The sequence below is a fragment of the Lichenostomus cassidix genome, chromosome 6 (assembly GCF_008360975.1).
Source record: "Lichenostomus cassidix isolate B80296 chromosome 6, HeHo_3.0, whole genome shotgun sequence".
NCBI classification, from domain to species: domain Eukaryota; kingdom Metazoa; phylum Chordata; class Aves; order Passeriformes; family Meliphagidae; genus Lichenostomus; species Lichenostomus cassidix.
The window spans coordinates 4,943,541-4,965,359 of NC_139487.1; the positions used below are offsets into that span (position 1 = coordinate 4,943,541).

Genomic DNA, 21,819 nt, shown 5'->3' on the forward strand with positions numbered 1-21,819 from the left:
TTGGCCTTACATTTCCTTCCTTTTTGCATATTCACCCAAAGTTTTTAACAGCTTAGCAAGCAAGATTCCAAACACTCCAGCCTGGTGATGTATATTTAAGGCATAAAAGCACTTCCATTAACTTCCAGAGCCTTTAACTGTGACTTTCAAAGCAGCCCAAGGGAAACAGGAGCCCAAATTCCATTAAAAACAGTGAGCAACAGGTGCCCCCAGTCCCTGGGGTGGCTTTGGCCATCCCAAACTGCTGCTCACAGCACCACACTGAGCAAAAAGGCTGGTTTTTTGCAGCACTCCGAGGTACATTAACTTCATTTCCATCTCCCAGCATGCAGCCCTTTAGGATCATTTCGTGCCAGCACCACCTCCCAGCCAGAGCCAGGTAACAGCTCACTAAAAGCACTTTGGTGATGATATGCACTAATAATGTTGGGGTTAGTTTTTTATGGAGCCATTCACTGATGGTGAAGGAATCAAACAGAGCATAAATATCCTTGCAGAGGTTTTGACCTGAGCTTTCACTGTGGATTTCATCTCCCATAAGAATAGCAGGATATAGTTTAGCACCTCACATTATTGTTTCCACCTCTGCTTGGCACTCAGAGCAGGAATCACACTGGGAGGTTTAAATCTGCTGCATCAGCTGAAGGGTGGTTGGTTGATTGGTTGGTTGACAGAAAAATAGTATAAATGGGGTTTTTGCCAGAAAATGAGTGGAATTGGGTTGTGGGGTTTTTTTGCCTTTTACTTTATCTCTTTCAGACAAAGCTTGTCCCAAATACCAAGAGACAAAACACACAGTACAGAGCAGGACATGTGGGATGACAAAGCACCAGAAGAGGATGAACAGGAACTTGTGACTGTGATACCCAGACTTCCATCCCAGATACCTAATGGCCAATCCTACTCTTTTCAGAGCTTCATCTGCTGACAAGCAGATTTTATCCTCAAATGGCTCTGTGTGCAAATCCCCATTGGGGCAAACAACAAAAAGATATCAGATGTTCATGAACCTATCTTATAAATCACCTCTGAGGGCTTGTGGAGAAACAAATTGGTTTCTGATCACCATCCCCTGCCTTCAGAACTGTGTGAGCAAACCCTGCTGCCTCTCCCACAAACAGGTTAGCTGTGGCTGTGCTGCTGGAACTCCATTTTGCATGTTTCTACATGGATATTTCCTCCAGTATTACCCAAACTAGGTCTCAAACCTTGTAGTAAAAGCTTTCCTGTTGTAGCTGCCATGTTAAATTGTGCAGTCAGCTCCTCTGCAAGGTTCTGAGCAGTGTCAGAGCTGCTGGAATTGGTAATAGTTGACCTAATTCCAGAGTCTGTGCACAATCCATAACTCAATGAGAGATTCCCACACTGCAGATCCACAGCCTCTTCATTTGGGATGAAGAGCCATAAAAGAGAACACATCATCACATCATCTCCCCATGTGGAGATAAGAAAATTGCATTCTGAAAGAAAGGATTTGCTCCAGGAGCTTCCCACAAGTGATGGAGGCTAAAACAGAAAGAGCCCAGAGTTTGCATCAGCTGGACACTGTTTTTTCACATCACCTTTGCTCACATTTGAATTCAACACTTCAACTTACCCATTCTGAAAGAGACTAAGAGTGGGAAAAGCTTTGATGTCATGTTATTTGATATACCTGGAGAGAATAGCTTATTCTCAGGCCATGAGAAAACCTAGGCTTGTTTACTGCCTACAGATAATATCACAGAAAAAACAAACAAACAATCAAAAACCCCCAAAAACCCAACAAACAAACAAACAAACAAAACAAACAAACAACAACAAAAAAAAGCAACTCCATAACTTCTTGGTAGTTATTTGACAAACTCCTGAAAAAACACACAAAATATGAAAAGGTTGAAATGGTCTGTGGCTGGCATGTAAAATTAGCAAAACTGAAGCAGAGAGGATAATGATGAAGGGAGATAAGGAGCAATGCCTGTGGTTTATCACCCTCATTCTGCTCTCCACAGAGCTGGAGCAGCTCAGAGTCTGAAATGCTGCTGTCTGTGTGCATCAGCATGATGAGATAGCTTTGTGGCAGCCCAGAGGTACCAAAAGACAAGAGATCTGAGCCATTTAATATCTAAAACAATTTGGGAAACCCACAGCTCCACAGCCATCAAGGAGGGTTACAAAAGATATGGCCAAGGCTCAATCATGAATGATGAACAAGGAAGAAGTTGGCATGAATTAAAAATTAGACTTCAATAATATAAACTCTACTCTGACAGAAGAAGAAACATTCCCAGTTGTTAAGGTACAGCTCTGGGTATCAAGAGATTTGATGTTTTCTGCCATGGTTTTACAAAGGAAGGTTTTACAAACCATTCCAGCAAGAAGTGTCAGCATCAGGATAAAAGAAAAAGTCCTAAAGCTGCAGTTTATTTACGAACTGGACTGGTATCTACCCATGCCAAGTATGCACTGACAAGCACCCAGGTAGGAAAGCAACAGCTTTAACTCCTCCAGAGAAATAAAAAAAAAAGGGTTCATTTTAAATATATATCAGAATCTTGCAATATATACTGAATACAAAAGAAGCATTGGAATACAAACGAACATTTTGTTGGTTCTTCATAGGCTTTAATGGAAACATTACTGTAAACATCATTTCTTAACTGCACTAAAAACAATTAAGTAATGTTCACTCACACTGATACAGAAGCACCAGCATCAATAAATTGTTTTTATACCTTTTTAACAGCTAAAAACTTTATTTCCCAGTACAATGTCATGCAGTGTATACACCTACTACTTCTGATAAACAATGTAAAATCCCCATATAGAGTTTTATTGGGACTGATAAAGGGCACGGGCAATGTTTTTGGGGTTTTTATTTAATGTCACTGGCAAATAGAGGACTGGTTCTTGAGGGTAGTTTTAGCTTCAGATGAGTCAGTATGACTTGATGAAAAATATTTCTGAATACTTGAAATTAGCTAGCAATTGCAGTGTGACATTTAATTAGCACACATGCCTCCATTAGCCCTTCAGATACATGGGAAATCATTTTGATTAAGAAAAGATTGAAAATCAATTCTGATGCAGTTTTAAAATATACACACATTACCACAGCTGCCATATTTCCCTGAAGTGCTGGAAAAGGAGAGTTTCTGGCATTTTTCCTCAGCCTCACTAATGGGTTTCCCAGATTTGTCTCACATATCGACTGATTTTACAGATATAGATCAGGGTGTGATTTCTTCCAAAGATGATCTCCTCCTTGTGCCAACACTGCACCCAGCAAGGAGGCAGCAGCTGTGGAGCCTGGGCTCAGTTAAAAGCTCAGATCTCAAACTAAAAACAATACAGATTCACACCAGGAGTCCTGCAGCTTATGGGATAACATAGAAATGAGATTTACACTTAGAATACCTAATATGAAAGAGCAAACCAACAAGCTTTTCACAATGCTGAAGGAGAAAGAACAGCCTGGAGTGGAGTTTTAGAACCTAATGTTAGTTTTTTTGTGCCTAAACTATATTGTCCCTGTTTTCTCAGTCCCTGGCATTTGAACTCTGTAAGTAAACAACTCCTCCCTGTGACATAATATAAAGCTATGAGGAAAAGGAAATTATTGTCTGAGCATGCATGAACAGCACAAGAGGTTAATATAGCCAGGAAGCTGTTCTTGTGCACCTGAAAGATTCCAAAAACTTCCAGTCCTTCATTCTCCTTGTTAGGGGCTGAGCCTTTGATAGCAAGCAGAACTAAATATCACTGAGCATCATTATTGCCACTATGAAGCTAGAAAACTCACATTCCATGGGAATAAAATGGCTTTCCAGGCCTTAAACTACTTAATTAGCTGCAATACAACCTTTTCACCATCATATCTTCCTTGCAGGAGTGAAATATTTGGGAATGAGCAAAGTGAAAGGGAGACAGAGGGAGCAGTTGGGTCTTGGTGCATTGCAGCTTCCATCAGAAGAGCAGGAGACAAGAGTGACTATACTGAACTATGAAAAAAATCCCACAGCAAAATGAGTCAAAGTCACACACTTTGGCTTGGTTTTAATTTGTACAACTTTCCTTGACCTCATATTGAAAGTGATCGTTGCATCTTTGCTTCCTGGTCAGCAGAATATAAAATAACCCATTCTGGAACAAATGAAAACAACTTTGTTTTGGCCTTTAGCTGCTCCTGGGGTGAGAGAGCAGTTCAGTCCTTGTGATCTCTGCTCACATGGAGCAGTGGTGCCCTTGGAAAGCAAGGCAAGGAGGTCAGAGTTGCTGCTTTTTGAGTCAAGGTGAACTCTTCAGAACACCCAGAAATGTTACAGAAATAACCAGCAGTGGTAGTTTTATAGAAATAACCAATATCAGCCAAGTGAAAACTATTGGCTCCTGCTTTCATTGCATTAGCTCTCATTTTATTTACTGAAAAACGTGATTTATGGTATTAATTGTTGCCTCTACCCCCTATTTTTATTAAATATACCCAATGATACAAGATGTTTCACAAAAGCCAATTTAATGTGTGTTTGGGGAGGAGAAAGCAGAGTGACATGAAATAATTGTTTCTGCTGCCATTAGAAGCATCAAAGCTGGCAGCTGTACATTATCCTGAAGTGAAAAACAGAATTCATATTACAGCCTTAAATTAACTAAGCACATGTCTGAATAATGAACCAAAACACACTACAGACACTCAAAACACTCCTCTTGATGTTTTTAATGCTTATTTTGATTACATCTCAAACTGCTTTCAGTCAAACAACTCTCCACAGTTCCCTGCACAGCTAAACAACTTCACAGCAAATTGATGGAGCTGAGTCTGGGAAAGTTTCTTTTTTTTTTATTCCATATCTGCACATCACAGTCCTATTGATTATGTTTGGACCTGAAATGAAATCAGGGGTAAACTCACAACCATGCTGAGTTTCTCTTGGTGACAGAAGCTCCCCCTCTCAGTTATCTCTGTCCCCTAATGATAATCACAATAAAATCCAACTGAATTTAAAATCACTCAGCCCAAAAACACTTGTGTGGGAACTACATGTTCCAGAGTATTAGCAGTGATTAAAAAAATAATAATTACAGGAGAAGAAGACACAGTAATGGGGAATGGGAACATCACTTTCTGCATTTTGCAGCCCTCATTGAAGTCCACAGCAATAGTTACACTCCTGGAAAGCACCTTGGACAGCAGATGAACACAATTATTAATGCCTCTCTGCGGGCTGGGAGAGCACAGACAAGCTATTAGATCTGTTCTCCCATCAGTGAAAATTGGCAGCTAATGAAAATAGAAGGCTTTCCATCAGGTGACACTCCCCTGTGTTGTTCTCCATTTGTAAGGCTTCACAACACTTGGCAGGGAGCCCCAAACCCTGCAGAGCTGAAATATTTCTGAGCTAGTATTTACACCTCCATCCTCTGGTTTTAATAAATACACCTGCTAAAGGCATATTTTTTATTATTTTTATCATATTTTATTTCATTTAGCATGTAAATATACATGCTAAAGAAGCAGGAAAATCTCTCACTCAATACAGGTTAAAATGTCAAATTGCAGAGTAAAACATTTCACCCAACCTAGGATTTCATTTTTCCCCCAGTCTGGTGAATGCAGAATATTTCACACAAACTTTGGCAGAGCACTGCCCTGCAGAAGGAACCATCAGCTTCTCTTCAGTGATTGCTGAAGTATTCTCAAATAATTTCAAATTGCTACTGCTGTCTCCTTTTCTGCCCATCAAGGTGAGTCAAAAATCTCAAAAAACCAAGAAATTTCACTTCAAACTTTTACCCACACACTGGGGCACTCTCAGGCAGTAGAAACCTCAGTCCACTCAGCTGATTCAATTGTATTTTAAAACTTCCATTGGTGGAGAATCTACATCTGCCTCTGGCAGTCTATCACAGTGCCCAAAGTCCTTAATATTAGAAGGTATTTCCCCAAACTCAACCTAAGTTTCCCTTGCTGCAAGTTTAAAAATCTTTCTTTTCTGTCCAATTCCCAGAGGACATGAAGAGCAGCTTGTTGCTTTTATACACTTTTATGGAGCTGCTTACCTGTGAAAATTACTGCCATGGCTCCTCAGATTTCCAGGTTAAACAGATCAATTATTTCTATCTTTTCCAAGAAAAAAAAAAAAGTTTTCTATATCACTCTTACAAATCTTCCTCACTTCTCCCCACAAGTGTCTGGAATTCACCTTAATAATTAATCAGCCACTTACTATGAAAACAGCAGTTGTAAACTCTGTTACTGTCCCTATAGTAAAACAATTTCCACTTCTTGCATTCATATGCAATTTTAATTAAAATTCAGTGGTATTTTAACAAGCAAAATATTTTGCCATTCAGATAGTAAAACTAGAAGTGTTTTGTAATGCTGAGAAATAAATACAACACCCAGTGACTGGAGCAATCTGATTTAAAATGAAGAAACAACCCCAATCTAGTTTTCTACAGAATTTTATCAATCAGTCACAGAGTTTCTTGCATAGCAATGCCTTGTGGTTCAGTGATGTCAAATTAAACATTTAAAGGCAAGGGGAGAATGAGAATGGAAGGTACCTTAGAACCTATAAAAATCACAGTTGAAGTGCTGCTGACAACTTTGTCTGTTCCAAGCAATGCAATTGGATCTACTGCAAAGCAGCTGTTCTGATCCAGAAACCACTGAAGCTTTCCTTACCCATTCATATAATAATGAAGTATTTCCTTACTAAGTCCCTGCTGTTCATTAGTGGATCACAACCAATACTTTAATTAGGGCCATGAGTATTGCCTTTAGTTTTCTATCCTTGTCCACTGAGCCTTGCCAGAACAGATGCAGCATTCCCCATTCAGTACCAGCACAGTCCTCACTACACAAAAAAGGTACAAGATACACTAAATATTATCCTTAATTCATTTTTAGCACCAATAATTCTGCCAACTATTTCCAAGTACTGACTTTTCAAAGTCACTGACAGATTGGGAGAGCATAAAGATCTTGATTTACTGTACTAGATATGAGCACATTCTCAGCAGTAAGACTGTAATTTTTATTAAATTCTTTCCCATAAGAATCACAGTTGTGCCCCATCTTGACTGTGCTTAGATCAAAGTATAAGCATCAATTTATGAAAGAAAAACTTTCCCCCAGGAACCCTATCGTTCTTAGTAGCATTCTCACTATAAAACATCCTCAATCAGGCTAGAAGCAAATAAACACAAAGTGCCAAAGTCTGTGAGTAAATGGGATTCAACAACAAGAGACACAAAGTCACCATTTACTCCTCAAAAAATCTGGAGCAGATGTTTTGGCATTTACAATAACATCCTCTTTTAGCATGTATTCAGCTGTGAGTTTAGCCAGGGAGATCAACTGTAAATCCTACCCTATTAACAGGACAATTAGAATTCCTGCCATTAAATCCCCTTCCCTCTTCCCATCCTTTCACTCATTCTTTTCCCCAGACTCGGGGAAGACAAATGGAATAACTCAGTTCCACCATCTAGAAGTATTGACAGAACAGTCTGTAAAAGCAGTCAATCCCAGACCAGAGTCTGCACAAAAAGAGATACATTTCCTTCTGAATAATTGCTACCAGAGCCAGTGAAATCCTACCCTATTTCAACAAATATAATACAAAAACTATGGAATAGAAGCTTCAGCTAAGTGGAACACCAAGTACCTGAACACCAGGATGACACTGAGTGGATGCTGCTTCATCACTTCCCTCATCAGCTGGATGGGGGAGAGAAAATACATGGAAAGGCTTCTGGGTTGAGGTAAGAGCAGGCAGAGATCACTCAGCAGTTACTGTCAGAAAAAAATCGACTTGACTGAGGGAAACTACTCTAATCACAGCAGGAAAGTAAGAAAAGAAAATCTAAACCTTAAAACACCTTTCTCCCACCCCTCCCTTCTCCCCTGGCTTAACTTTGATTTTTTTTTCTCTCTCCTCTCCTCCAGTGGCACAGGGGGATGGGGAATGAAGATTGTGATCAGATTCTGTGATCAGATCATCACAGCCACCCCTGCAGCCCTCCTGCTGCCAAAACCAGCCATAAAACCCAACACAGCCTGTTATCACCCTGTTAGCTCAGTGGTAATTCATCCCCATCAGGACAGGCACATTGCCCTTTTGTTGTGTGCTTCCAACGAGACCAGGTATAATCAGTATTTAGGGCTTTTTGTTTTCATAGTAACCTGCAAAGGACACAGAGCTGAGCAAAGCTAAAATTCAGGTTACTTTGTGGTGGATCAGGGAGTTACAGGAGCTCCATGTCATTCCAGCTCTCCCATCACTTCAAAGGTGTGACAGACTCTGTGAGCATTGGAACAACTCTGTTGCTCAATAGGCAACCTTTGATTTGTGTTCTCAGATCCTAAGCACCTGAGAGGTTCTTTTCTATAGCAGGTCTTTTCCCTTAACTCTTCATTAACTCTACTCAGTGAATTAGATTTCAACCTGCACCACAAACCTAAACCTTTCCCTCACTTTAATAACATGCAAATTACAGTTTACAATAAAATAACATGCAAATTACAGTTTAAAACAATGCACTTGTTTTTAAACAGGTTAGCAAACATGCTGAGGTTCTCAGTTCCTATTATCATTACTATTTGTGAAAATACCACTGAAAAAGCTCCAAGAATGTTCCATGGGTTTGGCTACCTCGGGACAAAAAAGTTATCAATTAACTGAAAGACAGGTGAGAAAAAGAAGGATTACCCTTGTTTTCCTGGTGAGAAATTAGGGAACACAGAAATGAAGTCCAAGACTTGATGGCTTGGGATCAGAAGCCAAAAATCAGGTTCCAAACAAAGCCAGAATTATGGCGTATTCAAACCGAGAACGTAAGACACAAAAAGACTAAGAAGTGGCCAAATACCTGCTTCACTCTGAAACATCCAACTAGAGAGCCAAGGCTTAAAAGGTGCTTTGAATTCTTGGTCCAACTGATTTGGGTAAATTCGCAACATTTGAGTCAAAGTGAGAAAATAAACCTTAATGTCTCAGCCTGGTGATTTCTTCTCACTTTTGTTACCTACACAGCTCTGACTGCTCACAGTTCTCAGCTCAGCCTATCCTCCAAAAATCCCACCAGTAGGAGAGAGAAAAGGCAAACACAATCTGTGATAAGAGCAAAGCAAAACCGCAGCACTGTGGAATTTCCTCAGGTAATTGATTTTCTGTCTGTGTTAACAAGACAATACATACTATCTTTTATAAAGGCAACACAGGCAGCATCTCCAGAAGACAATCACCCCGACAAAGAAAGCTACTTGAAAGAGCTTTCCACACCAAATTATTTCATGCATATTCATAATTCTATTAAAATATTAATACTGCAAACTTGTAAGGAACACAACAGGCACAGAGACAGCTTTTATTTACCTACACCAGAAACTGAACATGGCACACAAAGGATGTCAGCATTAGTCAATGCTGTAAACTCAAACGTGTGTGAGATATATATATGTATATTAGCCTGCAGATAAACATTTATTCCCAGGGGAGGCTGCTAATGAGACTGTGCCGTGGGGAAGATATCCAATTACTCCAAACGACATTTATATTTTAATCACATCACATGCACCGAAGAGCTGGAGGTTTGATGAAGCAATCCTTGAAAGGATTGCCTTTTTAATCAATTAGCCCTCTAAACATCGGTGATGTGCTGTTGACAAGTCATTGGGTTAAACACACTGCAGCAGACACAAATCCCCTCCTCCTGCCAAGAGGCTGTGCTGTGGTCTAAAACTTCTGATAGAGGAGCAAAAAGTTTTCCTTGTAGAAGACACTTAGAACATTAAGAAACAAAAACACCTCTCAGGCTCATTCTGAGCTACCACTCAGTGAATTCCTTTCAGAACAGATGAAAAACTTTTTTTTTAAGTGCATCACTCCTGTGTAAAAATATCAGGCTTGCCCACAAATCCTTTTATAATTAGCTTATCTGAATAAAACCAAGTCAGTCAGAATAAGTTGCTTTCTTCAAGCAGCCTGTGAACATGGAGTAGATTAAAGTCTGGTCACATTTGACATGTTTTAGCATGAATCAAGAATTTTCAGATGCTCCAGGTCATAGGAATAAGTACAAAAATGAAGAAAACAGAGATGCAAGACTCTAATTCAATCATTCTTCAAATCAACATTAGATTTTTTCTGTAAACAGAATACATCCTCATGGCTCTTATATTAAACAATAGACTATTTCTAGTTCTGAGACCTTACATGAAAATCCTCACTTCAAAAATAAAACTCAGTTCTTTACTCACAAGTGTTTCTTAATAAGTAAAAACCTAAACAAAAATGCAAACTTAGAATTTATTGAAGTCAAGATTGACTGAAAAATACTTGGAACTGCATAATGTAATATTGAAATTATAGTGTGAGAATTTTCTTTGCCTTGGAAGTAACAAACCAGCCGTGCTCCATCAGATCAGTTCAGCCCAATCAAAAGGTGCTGGGCTCCATATTTGGAAAACTAGAAATTAATTTGGTAATGTTAAGGAATTGGAAGAAACTGTGGAGCAGAACAGAAATATCACTATCCTTGCGGCCTGTAATCTTGAGAGCTATTTTGCTGAAGGTACTCAAGGAATACATATGCAACTTTGCAGTAAAGTATGCAGTAAGTATATTTTTGACTCCAACCAGTTCTGTTTGGGTTTTGACTCTGTTGTATGGGTTTTTGTTTTTAACTCCTACTTCTCCATTTCAGGCAGACGTAGTTCTTCCAATAAATCTCTTCTAACTAATCCCTCTTTCAATACCACTAAATCCTGAGGGCTAAAATGCCCTTTAGCACAGATCTCTGCAAAGGCACAGAAGCTTGAGTGGCTAAATTTCAATACCTAATCCGGTCTTTAATGGCTAAGTGAGCTCTCAGCAATTGCCAAAAGCACAACACCTAGAACTGAATCAGTTGTTATCATTATCCTCCCTACACATCTGTTGAGTTCAACCAAATCAATACCCAACCACCAAAAATGTGCATTACTTCTAAGGGTGCCCATTTGCATAATAGAAGAGATCTTATATAACAAGTGAAGGTTTCTGCCTTTGATGGAATGATTGACGTTGATAATTATGGCAACTGGGGGAAAAAAACCATTGCCAATCTTAAACATAGAAATCATGGTTGTTCTTGATCTAAAATACATTCAAACTGGCAATACATTCAATTTCAGCAATCATCAACAGAAGCTTTCACACCTCCATTTTTATGAAATGACATTTATTACCAAGCAAAGCTCCAGTGTGGAATGTGCACCTTTTTTTCTTCTGCATTCTGTGGTACAAAACATGCCAGTCTGTTGCTGTGAGTGATAGGAACTGTTAGGTTGAAGCTCAAAGACATCTGGGAGGCACAGATGGCTCAGGACTCTCAAATAGCTGTGGGACCATTACCTTCAAGGTCAGGCTTCTGACACTGCAAAGGTTGGTAATGACCCAAAGCCATCAAGACATTTTCAGAAAGAACTTCTCTCCTGTCCAACTCCTCATGTCCTGGCACTCCCAAGAGAGATGAGCTCAGACCCAGCCTCAGCTCATTTCTGTTAATGGCTTTCCTTTCCAAGAGAGGTGGAAACTGCACAACCTTTCCATCCCTAGAAATCTGTTCTGCAGTAGAGCTCAAATTGCTGCTGCCTGGATTCCAGTCTCAGGGATTCCAAATTCACCAGTAAGTGTTCATTCCTGAAAAGATATTCCCCTGAACTCAGGGCTCCATAAAAATCCTTGCACTGGCTGTCTATAAAACCACAGGAAACAGAGTTCTTAAACCTCTGCAACAGGAAAGTTTCAAAATGTGAGCAATTGCCACTTTAGAAAACTGAGAGGACTATTGAATGCTATCGCAACAGAATAAGATTACTTTTATGTTAAGATTATCTGAATATAAAAGCCATTCTTTTGGTCTACCTAGAGATTGTATTCTTGCACCCATTACAAGCAAATAAACTGCAGCTCTTCATGAAACTAAACACTGACCTGAATTTAGAACACTACAGTGCTCAGTACTTTCAGATGTCAAAGAATGCTCTAAATGACCTATTGAAATATCAGAATTACTCCCCAGAATCCCTGTGAAGCAGGAGCTGAGCTACATGACAATGTGAAAAGTTCTTCCATAGGCATTTGCCATGAAGGTGACTCTGCCAAGAGCTTTCCTGTTAGCTACCTCTCCTCAGTGGATTTTGGAACCACAGCTTGAAGAGCAGTGCAAATTAGGGAATCTTGTAGAGAGGAAATAAAGATAGAAGAGAAGCACAACAAAGAAATGACTAATTATGATGGCTCATGATTTACATATCATAGCAACAAACTACATGAAGACATCCCTTACTGGGTGGTGTAGGTGATGAATTACACACACAATCACAAAGAAGAGAAAGGTTCTGATGTAGCCTCAGCTTCTGAGGTCTTTGCTCACCCTGTCACTCCACATATCCCAGAAAGGAGCTCTGTTGAGAGGAACAGGTCTACTTTCAAAGTAAGATGCAACTGAACTGACAGATATCAAAGGTGCCTCGCAGGGCTTTGTTGCAAATCAAAAGATTTGCGTCAATGTTCAAGAGAAATGAGCTCCGAGAAAAAAAAATCAAACACCAGTAAATTGGACAAGTTATTAATTAACCATTAAAGATTCAGAAAGGACTCATCAAAGCATTCAGTTTCACCAGCTCTAAGTCAATATCACAGCTTAACAGATGTCCTGTGCTGCCTGCACCTGTGACCAGCAGCATCCATCCTCAGGAAACCAAACAGCCAAATCTGAACTCGGTGCTGTGATGCTCCTGAGAGATCACAAACACTGACAACACTCATCTTTAAACATCAAGCACTGGAAAGGCAAACTTATACAGAGTGGAACTTTTCATTGTCCAAATGCATGCAGAGCACAAACTGCCTGAAAGAAATTAAAATAGCCCTGAAAAGAAAGGGCTGAAATACAAAGCAAAATAAAGCATAACTGCTTTCTCCTGAAGAAGGGCTTAGAGAAAGAATGTTCCCGCAGCGATAGCTACACATCTTTCAACAAGCAGATCTTCACGACTTTCCTCCCAGCCCAACAGCGTGCGGAGAAGCTTCCCAAAGCCGCTCTCACTCCTTCCATCTCACGGGCAGCACGGGCGCTGCAGCTCCCCATCCCCGGGGCTCCCGCTGCTGCCAGAACCAGCTGTTGAGGGCATTCCCAGCCCCGGCAGGTGAGGCTTTACCCCAGGAACCACAACCCGCCCGACAAAACCTGCAGCACCTGCATTTTTACGGCTGGTCGCTTTTTGCACACTTCTCTCACAAAACACCACCTTCTCCGAGAAAAATTCCCCTCCGCTCTTCGGCAAAAACCCGGGGCGGGGAGAGCTCATCCAGGGAAATTATTCCAACCCCGCATCCCGGAGAGGGGAGCGGCGGCAGCTGCGGCTGGCTCGGGCATCCTGAGGGGCTGTACCGGGATGGGGATCGCTCGGGCATCCCCAGGGGCTGTACCGGGATGGGGATCGCTCGGGCATCCCCAGGGGCTGCACCGGGATGGGAAGCCCTGATCGCCGGAGCGCACCGGGCGAGCCCCGCACCTCCATCCCGCACCTCCATCCCGCACCTCCATCCCGTACCTCCATCCCGCACCTCCATCCCGCACCTCCATCCCGCCCCTCCATCCCGCATCTTCCCCCGCTCTCCCCGCTGCGAGAGCCGCTCGCTGCCAGCAGCAAAGTTGCGCGGTGCCGCTGGCCGCCGCCCGGCGCTACTCACACGAACACCCCGAAGAGCAGCACCCGTATGCCGATCTCGATCGCCAGCTCCCGCATGGTGGGTCCCGGCGCTCCCGCAGCCCCGAGCCGCCGCCTCTCATGCCCGGGGGCAGCGGGGCAGCCTCACGCCCCGGGGCCCGGCGAGGAGCCCCGCAGCCCCAGCCGCGGCATCGCCATCCCTCGGCCGCCGCCGCTGCCGCGCTGTGCGGGGAGAGGCGCTGGCGCGGCGGAGCTGAGCGCCGGGGGAGGGTCCGGTGACAACGCGGTGTCCCCGCTCGGGGGAGGGTCCCGGTGACAACGCGGTGTCCCCGCTCAAGGGGAGGGTCTGGTGACAACGCGGTGTCCCCGCTCGGGGGAGGGTCCGGTGACAACGCGGTGTCCCCACTCAAGGGGAGGGTCCCGGTGATAGCGCGGTGTCCCCGCTCAATGGGAGGGTCCCGGTGACAAGGCGGTGTCCCCAATCAAGGGGAGGGTCCGGTGACAACGCGGTGTCCCCGCTCGGGGCTGGGCATCCTGGGGATTTCCCTCCCCGCCTCCCCGCCCGCCCCCGCGGCTCCGGGATGCTGTCTCCGGGATGCTGTCTGTCTCCGGGATGCTGTCTCCGGGATGCTGTCTGTCTCCGGGATGCTGGCTGTCTCCGGGATGCTGTCTGTCTCCGGGATGCTGTCTGTCTCCGGGATGCTGTCTCTGCCTAAGGCGGGCAAGGGGCGCGGTGAGAGCGCTTCTTCCGCCCCGTTCAGCGCAGCGCTGCCCATCCTGCGCTGCTCCCCATCGGTGCGAGGAGCTGGCATCCCGCGGCACCGCCACACGCTGGTTCCAGCAGTCCCGGGGATGGCTCAGCTCCCACCGCGGGCTGGGCTGCCGCTCCGGTGCTCATTCTGGCTCGTAATGAAACCCCGCGCTTCCAAGAGATGGAGGGGAAAAAAATTAAAATAAATAAATAAATGGGGCTGGCGGGAGGGAGCATCACCTCACACGGATAACATCGGGTGTCCATGAACGCCTAAACTGCCGGCCTGTCGTGCAAAGGGCAATTAACACACCAGACTGAGTGCTGGCGCTGAGCTTGGCCCGTTTGCTTTCTCTTTGCATAAAGGATTAGCAGCGGCTGAACACCTTCTGTGGGATGTATTTATATAAAAGGCTTTTCACTGCTTATACACCTGTGCCATTTCAAACCCTATCCCCCATTGTTAATGCAGGTAACCCAGCGTGTCACTCGGGTGTCCCCTGCACAGATTCTGCCCAATATGTGATATTGTAGCCTAAAGATGTCATTCATTCAGTGTCTGTTCATTCCCAGAGATGGGTCCAGCTGAACAAACAGGCAGAGGCTGTAGCTATATGAGACCCCAAATTACTGAGATGGAAGAAAGGCAGCCCAAAACAAGCCTGGCCTCAGTTTACTCCTGTCATTCCTCCAATCCATCCACCATTCCCCTCAATGGTATTCTCTGAGCTGCCCAAATCCTTATTGCCTTAGCCTACTCTTGCACAGAGTTCATTAACTTCCTCTGCATGGAGAAATTCGGTCCTGAACACCTTTAGTATAAGAGAGTTTCAGCCTTAAGTCATTAAATGCAGCAAACTAATTCACATTTAAATGTATTTAATTATGTGCTTTCTTGGGGCCTTTGAAGGGGCATGTCCTTCAGGAAAGTGTTCATAGCTGTTAATACTGCACAGAGCTACAAAACAGCCAGCAGGATTGCAGTAGGAATCCAATCCACTTTACTGCATGATTATTGCTGGAGAATTCATGCCAGAGAGGCTTTGTTAAACTTGTCTGCTCAATGTATGCACTGTGCATAAAAGGGAAGCCTTGAACTCTGAATTAACTACTAAGTAGTAAAACTTTACTGACTTCATTTGTGGAAGAACAGAGGCATAAGCTTCTGTGCTAACCTCATCTGCAGATAAGCATAACAGTGCAAGATTTGTTGCAAGGAATATGACTGAAACCCAGAAAACCCAAATGTGTGCCTGGCCATGGAAAGGGCACTTAAAATGTTACTTTAATAGAGATCTTTCTCCCTTGTACACCTCATTTCATCAATTTGCAATCAGAGCTCAGTCAACTACTTATAGTCTGGATTTTAAAAAATGTTGTTCACTCTCAGGAAACAAAGCTGAATTGGGAAATCTCCATATCAAACTGGTGGTGGTGGTGAAGGATGTCACCTTCCTTTGAGGACACTTGGTTTGTCTTCTACTGTCAAATACTTGCACTTCCTCTAGTTTGTGTCCCCAGTGACTGAATGTGTACCTACACTCCTGCTAGGTGTGCACAGGAATAATCCTTGTTTTAATTAATAGACAGAAATAGCCTCATTTTTGTGTGAATCAAGCCAGTCAAAACAAAGAGTGCTAGTTAGAAATTAAACAAGATTTGTCCTGCTGCAGCTATCTGCTTGCAGTGTTCTGTTCCTCCAAAATGTGTGAGCTGATGGTGATTTATGGAGCAGAAATACTTCAGATTGATTTTTTTTTTTTTAAACTAGACCCAGCTTGCAGCTGGCTGCTGAACAAAACTCTTAAACTGAATATGAACTGTAGTGATAAATAGCAAGGAAAAGATTTTAGGCTACATTCTGGAATTAAGCTACAACCCAGCAGGAGGCACAGCACAGTCACTGCACTGCAACATATTCTTAGAGCAAACCACAACGACCCTGAACATCCCAATTTCTCATCCATCCCATCCCCACAGCAGGCACAGCAGGTGCCCTCAATGCCATTTATTTTTTTAAGAGTGACTGCAGAGGAGAGAGAACAGAACCCACCCTGATGGAGGTACCTATCAATCCTTTCAGGTGGCTAACTCAGGTTCTCAGTACTCTTCTCTCACAAAGATTGGTTTCTCTTTTAGCCACCTGCAGCCAACTTTCAGTCCACAAAGGGATGTTCACAGCCAGAGAGAGCAGCACAGCTGGTGTGGCTTTTCTTGCCAGGATGTGTGAATGCTTCTTACCTGCCTTGGGGCAAAATCTTGCAGCTCATGGTAAGTTGAGCTTAAAAAGCCTGATTTTTCTATCAAAGCAGGTAAACTCCATCCTACCAAAAGGCTGTGGAAAATAGCAAACTTGCAGCAAAAGGGACATGACAAAAAAATAAGTGGTAGTAGCAACTGAAGCTGCAGAAACTGTTTTTTCCTGTTCCCTAAGAGATGTAACTCTTCTGGGATCTTAAGAACAAAAAAGGCAAATACTTGTATTTCCTCTAGTTTGTGCCCCTAATGACTGAATATGTCTGTCATATATGTCCTAAAATGAAACATGGGAAAATTATTCTGAAAATTTCTAATCATTGTGCTCGCTCAAGATGTTCCACTTAAAACTAAATTTCACAAAATAGCTCCTTATTATAATAGTTGGAAAACTAAGGATGTTATATTTATTCATTCTTTAATAATTTAAAGTAATTATTATGTTTGTTCTCTTTACAATTTTTGGGGGCAAAGTACTTTTTTTAATGTTTAGCATTAGTATCTAATAAATGAATATAAATATAAATACCTCCACATAAGTTGGAAAACAAAAGTCACAGCTTTTTTTCTTTTTCTTCACTGAACTTCTTCCAAAATCTTGTAATTCCATAGCTCTCCTCTGACTGCCATTCACCATTTCAGGTGACTGAACCTAAGCCAAAATTACGATGAGAAAAATAAATTTGTAACATGTAAAAGTGCATAATTTATTTCTGAGCCAATCTCCATGTATATGTATGAGCACCTCATGGGAAACTTACATCTGCATAAGTCACTTCTTAATTACTAGAGCCCAATCCAGAAACAATGAACCAATAATTTTGTGTAATTTCTGTGGTTAAAGAATGCTTTAGCTGGCCCAGAGAAAGATTATGTGACAGCTTTGCTGTCCACTGGGCAGATCTGATGTACACAAACACTTCAGAACCACATGACTTAACAGTGAAAAATGGCCATTATTTTGTGTTATTACTAATGAAATTAGGACTGCTGGAGATCTGACAGATTCTGAGAAAGCCAAATCTAGAATGTTTAAATACTGTACAGAGAATTTGCCAGAAATACCTGAAACAAGCATGTTGCCTATGGACCAAACACCCATTGTCTTACTCTTTATAACTTTAATGAGGCTGAATAGCGATTAAATCATGATTTACTGATTACGCCTCACTGTTGGAGCCATGAAACCACTTTTTTCTTTGTTTTTTTTAAATTTATTTTTATTATTATTATTATTATTATTATTACCTGATATGTAAAGGGGTGTATTTGAGAGAAGAAAGCTTTGGTTTCTATTTCTTCACAGGATGTACTATATAGCCCAAATGTAGTGCTACCTGTGAGGGATAAAGTCTTTTGTAGGACAGAGGAAGCAGAGCATTGATTCCTTGTAAATCCACGTGAGGAATTCACAATGAGCTCTGAAACCAGGCAAGAGTCTCAACCCAACACATAAATGTGAAAAAATTTTGTATGTTTTAAGAAGGATTCAAAGGATGTTGAATGAAGCTTACTTATCTTTCATAGTTTGGACACAAAATCAGGAAGAGCTTGGCAGACAATTTTCATTTTGGTGTTAGTTACACTCAGATTAGTCACAGGACATAAAACTGGTGTGGGCTCAGATCCACTGAGATCAAACATTAAGACATTTCTGAATGAACAACATTTCCAGTTTTCCATTGCCTGAGTCTGTAAACAACCAGAGGCTTAAGCAAAAACTGCTGGCCAAAGAAACACTAAAATCCAGCTTGACATGACATCAGGGCAGCTTTTTGTTCTTTAGCAATTACACCCCCCTAAAAATCCTATTCCTTCAGAGAGATAAATGTAAGGCTATTTAGCTCTGTCTTTTACTGTCTTTACTTCTGTCATTGTTTTTTTCTTTAACCACTTTTTTACCTTCCTGTTTGGCTGTTTAAATCTAGGTCACAATGGGGAAAAGCCATTTTCCGCCCTTCCTTTTCTGCACACCCCATTCCCTGTGCACACATCTGTGCTCTGTACCAGATGCAGAGCACAGCTCTTGGCTGTATATTTTGCTCTAAAGTAACTCCAAATTCATGGAGGGTTTTGTTAAAGGAACCAGAGGCAAGACTGAGAATATTTTACTTATTCTGTACCAATAGAGATGCATATGGCAAAGGGAATTTCCCATCATCAATGGATTTGTCTGCTGTTCCACATGCATTGCTGATGGTCTCCTTCCTAAGTAGAACTTAGGAAAGATGGGCTGAAGAAACTTCAGAGAACAAAACTCCACAGAAATTACAAATCTCAATCACCATTATGCAACCATGCACATCTTAATTGCCCTGGATATCACATTTAAAACATTTATAAAAGCAAATCGTTAATGTTTCTGTTTAGTTACTGTGCAGGTGCCTACAACTGGCTCCTGGTTGTGCCTAATTAAACACTTCTAAACAGTAATGCATCAGCGAGTTTCAGCAGTCGCCGTTTAATGGAGTTGTGGCAAATATTTCAGCTGGGAGTTTTTTTGGGGTGAATGTAAGTGCTTGGGGCCATCTGGTGGAGAAAATTACAATGCAGGGAAGGTGCTGCTGTCCATCCAGGGACAAGGACACCCCTGGCCATTCCCAGGTGTCCCGAGCATCCCATCCCTCCAGGACAGCCAGCCCTGCCAGCCTGACTTCTTTCAAAATGTGTCCTTTATAACTCTTCTAGACCACGAATTGACAGGGACATATTTTCAGCCAGCAAACCATTGCCCCTAATAATCAGCATCTTGGGGAAATTTGATTAGTCTAAACAATTAAATTCGTGTACACATGCAACTGATATAAATTATTTATGAGCCAATTGACATTTGCAGCACGGGTGGTTTTAGTACTCCATCCACTGTGTATATTGTGATGGGGTTACAGCTGTAAAAGTATTCATGCTCCCATAATAAACTTGTGATAAATTCAGCTCTTTAACCTTTTCAATATTTAGTGCTTGTGTGCAGGATTTAACAGGAGGCTGTGACTTAAAGCAGACGTCTGCTATCTTTAATCTTGAGTAACACTTCATGCCAAGAATGGCCTTATTGACTTCAAGGAATTGGTTGTGTAATTACTTTTTTCTCTTTTTCTTCTTTTTTGTCTTCTAAATGTAGTAGAAACTTGCCAAGCATTGCTGCAGCCATTTGAAATTACTCTTGACCTGAAAGGGAGCATAGTGATGCAGGATAATTAAATAGAAGAGGTAAATGGAAGAACAAGCTCTACATGAGTAGAGCAAAACAAAATAGAACAGCCAATTGTCTTGGGCAGGAGTGAGCAGCAAAACAAACCCTCCAAAGTTTGGTCATGGCCTTATGGTTTAGTGCTGGGTACAATAAGGGACTGTTTGTTCATGTTTCACTTGGATTCTTGGAAACCACGAGCCGTTTCTCCTGGATTCTGAGTAATAAAGGATTTTGAAGCTGCTCACAGCAGGAATTTGTTCTAACCCAATTTCATTGGAAATGGCCCCAGGAAGGGTGAAGTAGGAAGGGACAGTGTATTAATACAGTTTCAGCATTACCCTTGAAGAATGCCATTTGTTTTTCTGCCTTAGCAATCACACACTGTGAGCACACAGGATCTGCATCCCCAGCCCTGCAGGAACTCTGGATTCTGGTGGCTGTGCTCACTCTGTGGTACCTGGCAGCTCCAAGAACAAAGTGCTAAAGGTTTCCCAGCAGGAATCATGTCCTGCTGCTGTTCTGGGGGCTTCCTCAGCCACTGATTGTGTCAGTGATCTGTGGGAGGAGAAAAAAGGGATTTCTGCTCGACGGGAATGAGACCAATTTCTAAGTTGTAGCTGTGAGCGACTGCCGAAGAGATTACCAAACGCAGGGCAAGGAAACAACACCAGGGGCTTAATTCCTCTTTAAATTCTGTGATGCTGTGAGATTGGGTGCATTGTGGCAACAGGAGCAATTCACTTTTCCCTCACATCAATATCTTACCTAACTGCATCCTGGACTGTCCTGTCAATAACTGCAGGAGTGGAAGCACTTTAATTCCGTGGCTAATTGGGATACACTGATGATGTTTTGTCAGACACACAGCACAGGTCAGAGGAGGTCAGAAACATCCTGATTCAGTACCAGTTTCCATGAATGCTACTGAAGGCAAATTAATACTAGACATGAACATTTCATGCTGTTTGGAGCTGAGGTGGCAAAATTTTGTTCCCCAAACTGAGCCCTGGAATCCATGCTTTGCAGCTCTCATTAAGTCATAATTTATGTGCTTATTTAAATACCAAAGTCATTTCTGTCTGGCCCATCTAGCATGGTGTAGACTGCTGTCAAATGAAGATATTTGGTTTAAATTGTATAATTTTCAATATATAATAGAGGATATATTTTACCAGTGCTCAAGAAGAGGAAAAACAGAGAAAGTACTGAGGAGTATGAATTTCTAGATGCCTGGAAAATGCATTCAGAATTTTCATTATTTGCTGAAAGACAAGCTTGGCGCTTATTTTTGTTCTGTGACAGCATAATTTTCTTTTTTTTCTCTATTATCTGTATTAAAATATCAGCAGCCCTGCAACTTGAGTAGGCTAAGGAGCTGATTGGGTCTGTGCATGTGTGTATTAATGCTAATTTTGCACATCTTGCCGCAGATCCTCAAAGTAAAGACTACTAATTAATTAAAGGGTGATGGAATCCCAGCTTACACCATCAAGCAGTCAATGTTCCAAGCCAGTTTGGTCATCAGTGTTGCCTAGCAGGGGAAGTGGGCAGCATTCCTGTAATAATCCTACAGGAATAATCTAATAATCCTACAATTTTGGGCAGAGGCATCTCCATGATGTGTTAAATCCAAGCCCATTTCTCGAGGTGAGCCAGAGCCTGACAACCATATCTGAGTGGAAAATGATAACAGCTGTTGATAATGATGGAATCAAATCACAGGCAGCTGATTCAGATTAGCTCCCCGAGCTTGCTGCCATCAGCCTGGATTCTGGTCACTGGTTATGTCACCAATATTTAGGTTTCATTTTGTGAAATGTCTCCTCCCAGAAGTAGAAATGAGAAATTTCTGCCACTGGGCGACTTTCCCTCGGAAAGCCAAAGGCAACTATTAAATATTTATTTGACTTTTTA

General features: G+C 42.0%; 1 protein-coding gene and 1 long non-coding RNA gene across 5 annotated transcripts in view; both read right to left on the reverse strand.

Moving 5' to 3' along the window:
- Positions 1-17,264, reverse strand: part of PLPP4 (phospholipid phosphatase 4) — a 51,351-nt gene extending 34,087 nt beyond the window's left edge. For 2 of the 4 annotated variants that reach the window (XM_085064698.1, XM_085064697.1), the window contains exon 1: positions 7,653-7,744. In XM_085064698.1, the coding sequence (XP_084920824.1) occupies positions 7,653-7,729 (77 nt within the window). In that variant the 5' untranslated portion in view covers positions 7,730-7,744. Of the gene's footprint in view, positions 1-7,652; positions 7,745-13,727; positions 13,953-17,241 lie in introns of those variants that run through there. The other 2 variants (XM_085064700.1, XM_085064699.1) reach the window with 2 other exon arrangements.
- An 815-nt stretch (positions 17,265-18,079) lies between these two features.
- Positions 18,080-21,528, reverse strand: LOC146435092 (uncharacterized). The gene is made up of 3 exons (XR_014853062.1): positions 21,390-21,528; positions 20,671-20,829; positions 18,080-20,460 (listed from the first exon to the last, which is right to left on the reverse strand). It is a non-coding gene; the product is annotated as an uncharacterized LOC146435092 (long non-coding RNA).
- Positions 21,529-21,819: the final 291 nt, after the last annotated feature.